Source organism: Chinchilla lanigera, unplaced genomic scaffold, assembly GCF_000276665.1.
Source record: "Chinchilla lanigera isolate Chin_1 unplaced genomic scaffold, ChiLan1.0 scaffold00032, whole genome shotgun sequence".
Classification (NCBI taxonomy): Eukaryota; Metazoa; Chordata; class Mammalia; order Rodentia; family Chinchillidae; genus Chinchilla; species Chinchilla lanigera.
In genome coordinates this window covers 4,455,953-4,462,126 of record NW_004955433.1, presented here as the reverse complement: position 1 = coordinate 4,462,126, position 6,174 = coordinate 4,455,953, and the positions used below count along the sequence as shown (strand labels likewise).

The following is a 6,174-nucleotide window of genomic DNA, read 5'->3' as shown; positions in this document are numbered from 1 at the left end:
GCCGCCGGCTCCTCCTGCAGCCCCGCCGCGCGCGCCGCCTTCTTCACCTCCACGAAGGCGCTGCGCTTGGCCTCGCCGGTCTCGGGGCTGGGCGGCGCGAAGAGGCGGCCGCCGTCCTCCAGGCCGAAGTAGCTGCCCGAGGCGCGGTACTGCTGCGGCGTGCACACCAGGTTCTCCTTGGAGGCCGGCGGGGTCCGCTCGGCCAGGCGGGCCCGGCCGCCCACCTCCGCAGCCTCCTCCGGGAACTTCCGCTTCCCTTTGCAGCCGCCCGCGGCCGCGCCGTCGGGGCTCAGCTCCGCCTCCTGGTGGCCGGCGCCGCTGCAGCCGCCGCTGAGACCCGAGTCCGGGGAGCAGCTGCCGCCTCCCCGGGAGTTCTCCAGCTCCCGGGCCAGGTTGTGGAAGTCCGTGGATGGCTTCGCACTGCTGCTGCTGCTACTGCTGCTGCCGGCGGAGGCGGGTGGGTTGCTGCTCTCGGGCGAGGGGGCCGGGTAGTGGTGGATGGGGCCAGCTTTGCAGAATTTGGGCCCCGGACCCAGGGATGCCTCCTGCTGTGGCTGCTGCTCTTTGCCACCGCCGCCCCCTTGGTCCTTCGTGCCCATGCCGCCGCCTTGCTCCTCTTGGGGACTCAGATCGGCGCTGTGCAGTCTCTTGGGGCAGCGGAAACGCAGATGCGCCACATAGGGGAACTCAAACTGGAAACGCTGGCAGCATTCCAGGCATGTATAAGGGGACGACCCTGCTTAGTGAGCAAACACCACACACAGGCACACCACATGATTACTCAGCGTCGCCCCCGGCCACTTGGCCAGCATCCCCTTCACAAGCCACCTTGAGTTCCGGGAAAATGGACTACCCGACCTCATCTAACTTTCCTGCCCGATTTGAGGAAGTACAGTAACCGAGAGAGAGTGCCCCAGCTTATCCTCCCCTGTCTGTCCCAGCTTCATTCCGGGCTGCATCCCAGAAGCTTCCTAGGAGATTCCCGGAGGAAAGAAAGGCGCCCCTGAGTGGCCCTGCCGCAACTCCCTGCACCTCTCCCCAGCCCGCGAAGGGCCCACGCGCAGATCTCGAGCCAACCTACCATTCAGTTTGCTGTGGGATCTAGAGGGGCAGAGCAAGAGTAACTCAGTCAGTTCTTTCCCGTACCAAACGAGTAATTCCTCGTCTTTGGCAATCCTGCGGAGAGAGCGGTAGAACAGCTGTCCGTTTTTGATGTAGGCTTCGAGGTTCTGTTCTTCTCTGTCTCTGGCGGACTGGACCAGCCGCAGCCACATGAGGCCTTCGGAGGAGCCGTTTGCCGCTGAGGTGTCTACCTGCAGTTTAAAAGAGAAGATGGTACGTCCACCCTGGTGAGAAAACGAAACCAGGCAAATGAGACCTTTTCCAGAGAATTATCTGAGACCAAAACTGGACCCAAGGTGGGGGGACACAAACTTACGCTTTGAGCCGGCAGGCAAGAAAACTATCCTGGTCGAACACTGCATCAATCATATATAGATTAAATCTTTTTCGTATAGTGGGCGAATATCAAGTGAAGAGATTTCTTCGTAAAATATAAAGCAGTGTTAGCCTCTTCAGAATTCACTTCTAAATTGTTGTACACTGCGAAAGTATGGGGAGTTTTGTTTCAAAAGGAAAATGGAAGTCTAGATCTTAGAAATCACTGTGTGGCACGAATCTTCCTAATTCTGGCTTGGACAATTAATAGCTTCTCTTTGTAAAGAAAGAATAGGAAGTGAGAGGCCTGTTGTCTTCAAACTCAAACATATGGACTTAATGGTGCTTCCCTGTCAAAGCAATTATCATTTTTATTTAAATAAACTCTGGGCACCAGCTAATGTTACCAAAGACAGAAACATTCAGGAGATGAGCCGGCCTCCCATGCTGGACCGAAAATGGTGCCAGTACTTGTAAAAGCACTTCCAGAAAGCACTGAGTGTGCAAGCAACCTCAGCCCGGAGTTGAAGAGAGGCGCATCAAGTGGGAGAACTCAGCACTGAGATGCGATTGATACCTTTCCAGCATTCCAAAGCAGCGTCTGTCATAGTTCCAGAAAATCAGTTGACACTCACTTGATTTACTCTTTATTTTTCTCATTGTTGGCATTTAAAGTGGGACTGCTTGCATTACTGTGTTTCCTACATTCAGAGCTCATTCTGCTGGGCATGAGAATGATTCTTGTTCCATTTCCAAGAGGATGCTGCCCTCATACACCTACACAGCATGGGCCAAGGCTTACCCGGAAGATGTACGGTACAGTTCTCTTGTCGGTGGACTTGAGAGCTATGAAGGCGATGCTGTCATACAGGGAAGTATGGCTCAACACGCAGGGCCCGAATATAGCATTCTCAGGGATGTCACAAGTCGTGTAAACGCTGGTAAAAATGTCTGTCAGGCATTGTTGCACAGCCTTGGCGTCTCCATCCCAGATGCCTCTCTGGACACCTGAGTCCTCCATCACTAGAGACAAATACGCAGTACGGAAAAGCGGGTTATGACAACACATGTCTAGCACTGCTGTGGGCCCACACACAATATTGGGATTCAGAGACATATTTTTGGTTGCACATGCCTGATTTTTGCAAAGCTCTTATTTTTTTAAAAAAGCAGACTAATCTAAAATGCCTTAAAAATACCAACTCAGGAGTAGTTTCCTTCCCTTTTAGATAATCAAAATAGTGGGAGACCCAGAACCCGCTGAATGCTTGAGAGAAAAAAGAAAAGAGCAGGTCATTTTTGCATCATGTTGGCAATGGATGACTTTTGGGGTGAAATAACAGGAAAATAGTAATATATTTTTTCTACCGACCTACACAGACTTCTCTAATAGAAACTTCTAACCCCTGGGGAAACGCTCTTTTCCTATGCATTGAACTGGATGCCCGGGAGCTGATTTTTTTTTTTTTTTCTTTTCTTCCAAAGAGGGGAGCAGCATTAGCAAGCAGGCGGAGACAGTGGAGCATAGCGAATGGATTTCAAGTGGAGTGTCAGGGCCACTAATTCCGTGTCAGCTAACCTTTCTCTGCAGCCTACAAGAAGGGACGTATGTCTGCTCATTACCATAATCCAACACTGTCCCTCGGAGGCTTTAATTAAAAGCAGCAAGCAGAGGTAATTATTTTTTTCTCGACATGCTTATTTATGGATGAGGGTGAATCCTAGTTACCTTGTTAACAAGAGGGTGGAGAGAGCCACATGTGGCCCATGAAGCGAGCAGGTACAGGGCAGGCCTGAACTGTCCCCTGTCTAAAATACTGTGTGCAATGACTGGTGAATTCTCACTTCCCCAGACACAGCTCTGCTTGGGCAAGAGGGGGCAGCCCTGCTTGAATAGTCCTTCATGGGTTCTCCAGCTGTTTAATCCACAGCAATTTAGAAAGTAATGCCCCAATGGAGGGCTCTCTATTAAGCTGTCATAAAGGGACATTTCCCTTCCTCTGCCACTGGACACCCCCTACAAGACATCATTTTTAAACAAAGCAGGCATTTAAAATATTTAAACTAGTTTTGAGCTAGCCGAATTGTTTACTGTTCTCCACTGATCCAAAGGTTCCTCCAGGTTGGTTTTTCCCTAGTAGTGTCAATATTGGCAGTGATTTACGTATGTTTCCTACCATGGAAGTGGTAGAGAAGAGTAAACCTAATTTTTTTCTGTAGAGCTGTTCATTAACTCCTTATTAATAATTCCTATTTTTTTATCTTAATGTCCATTAACTAAGTGGCCTAGCAACTGTGACTCCGAGGCAGTGCTTATTTGGTTTGTTTGCCTCCTTTGCAGTTCACAGAGCCTAAAACTTTGGCTAGCCTCTTTGCCCATTCATTCTCTTGCATGCCAGCAGTGGCAAGTGTTAGACTATATCTGCCAAACAGCAGAAAATAAAGAAAAGATCCCCAAGGTACAAACTTTATTATACCATCTCTCCGTGGGCGTTTTTACCTCCCACAAAGTGGCCTTCCTGATTTTCAACTGCAAATTAAAATACATTTAAAAAAAAAAAAAGAGACCAGGACCGCTCATCTTTTCAAAGGAATCAATCCGATTCGCCCCTTTTCAGTTTCCTCCAGATCAGCGTTTTATGCTCTAATTTCTCTCCTCCTTTTAAAACTCTTCACACAAGCGTTTCATTGTGCAGGAAGGACGCCGTCGCTTCAGCCGACAGAGGGGACGCGGTCATTAAAATGCAGTTCTACCTAACAATACGGCGGAAAGGTCCTCGCCGGCCGCGCTGGCTGGGTCGGAGTGGCCGGCGGCCGCCGAGCGCCTCCCGCCGCGGTCACAATGCCCCCGGACGAGCCCAGGCTGCTAGCCCGCGCGCGCTCACCTTCTCCACCCGAAAGCGCCGACCGCGGCGTCCCGCGCCGGGCCGGGCTCCTGGCGGCCGGGGACCCTGCCGGGACGCGCCCGCTCGGAAAGCGGCTGCAGCGTCCGCGCCCCGGCCCTCTAGGCAGGCATTGTCTGGGGCCGCGGGCTCCGCAGCCCCGGGCTGCTCCGGAAAGTGCACCCTACACGCTCCTCCCTTTGTATACTCTTATTGGCAGAAGAGGTCCCTCAGTAATCATTTCCCCCGTCTTTTGAATGAAGAGGGGACAGGGCGCAACATTTTCCAACCTTCGCATCCAACCTGCCTTCTCCCATCCCCCCTCCCACAGCAGTACAAATACAGTAGACTCACCCGGAATAAGGTCAGGATCCACCCGCCCAAATAAGGCCACCTGGAGCGGGAAGCTGCGATCGAGGGTTTCCTTTTGCCTATTGTATCAGTGTATTTCCATGTCAAGGGGTGTTTCAGGGCTTGTAGGCTCTGCCTAAAGAGAGAAGGCAGAGAGAGGTGGAGAGATGGGGAGAGGAAAATGAGGGGAGAGGGGAGAGAGAGAGAGAGAGAGAGAGAGAGAGAGAGAGAGAGAGAGAGAAGTACAGATGGACCCGACGCAGTGACTGACTGGCACGCAGACACACACTTTTTGTTTGCTGCACATAATCTGCCCAATGACGCGTGAAAGCCCACGTCCCCTCCCTTTAACTCTTTGCTGGGCTGGGCGCTCCCTCCGGCGCCGCCTGCCTCCAAGCCTTCTCCCCGTGTGCGGCTCCTGCAGAGCCCTGTGCCTTCCCCCGGTGGCGACGCCTCTCCAAGTGCGGCCTGGCTCACCTGCTACCCACACTGGGACCGCTTAGAGAGGAAAATTCCTTTCAGGATCTGAAAGGAAGGGACCGGGGACCGGAGGGCTGGAGGCAGCCCTTCCCCATTTCGGTAGGCGCTTGGAGGACCTAGGACAGAGCTGGACACTCAGGGCGCACGCAACCCGCCCGCACAGGTCGGGATCTGCTGCCCGCAGAGGGGTACGGGCAGCCCCCAGGGATTCTCTGGCCTCTGAGTCGCTGCTGATTGGCGGAGCCATTTGACTTGGGCGTTGGTAAACGGGCTCCAGGTCTCTCCTGGAGAGCTCACATTACAAGCCCTCCAGTGCAAAATTCAGAAAGGAAGCACTTTGGTAGAAACTTTGCTTAGCCTTCGATGGGCAGAGGAGATGGGTAAGGGGATACAGCAGGGATGCGCCAGACCTGGGAAGGAAAGGGGTTGGCACGGGTCTTCGCTCCCCAGGACGTAGGTACCTGCGTGGGGACAGGGAGAGAGTGAGGGCACGTCTGTGAGAAGAGCCCAAGTTATAGGGTGCAAACTGCCCCTGCTTGCTCAGCCTCTGCAGCGTGTTTGGCATAGCCCCCAGGGACCCCATAATGGGGGCGGCCAGTACTGCAAGACCTGGGAGTTGATAGGGGAATGATTCAAAGTAAAAGTGATTACTGAGATGGGCTCCAGAGAGCCGTTCACGTCCACCCCGTGGTGTGTGTGGGTGGGAGGTGGACTTGCGGAGGCGTCTGGGGGCCTGGTTTATGCGCTCAGCCACTTATAGGCTCGGCCTTGCCCCTCCACTGCAGCTGATGCTAGTAATGTGAGGTCTTTAACTGCCTGAAAGTGGGCTCCTTGGAAAAGGGCCACAGTTGTGCTGGGGGCTTTCGACTCCTTCTCACTGTTCAGCTCTTCCCCTAGGGCAGGAAGGCCACGGAGTGATGCGGAGGCAGTCCCTCAGTCCCCGCCCCTGCTCCCACCACACTGAAGTGGGCAATCTGTCAGCTTCAGAACAAATCGGATTGTGGAGCCGGCTAAAGGGCAAGAG

General features: G+C 53.4%; 1 protein-coding gene across 1 annotated transcript in view; it reads right to left on the bottom strand.

Annotated features, from left to right (window-relative positions):
• Prdm8 (PR domain containing 8) overlaps positions 1-6,174 on the bottom strand; it is a 20,349-nt gene that overhangs the window by 1,561 nt on the left and 12,614 nt on the right. Inside the window, exons 4-7 of the mRNA XM_005388496.2 lie at positions 4,674-4,806; positions 2,240-2,460; positions 1,082-1,313; positions 3-736 (exon numbers count right to left, since the gene is read on the bottom strand). Of these exons, the coding sequence (XP_005388553.1) occupies positions 3-736; positions 1,082-1,313; positions 2,240-2,458 (1,185 nt within the window). The 5' untranslated portion in view covers positions 2,459-2,460; positions 4,674-4,806. The remainder of the gene's footprint in view (positions 1-2; positions 737-1,081; positions 1,314-2,239; positions 2,461-4,673; positions 4,807-6,174) is intronic.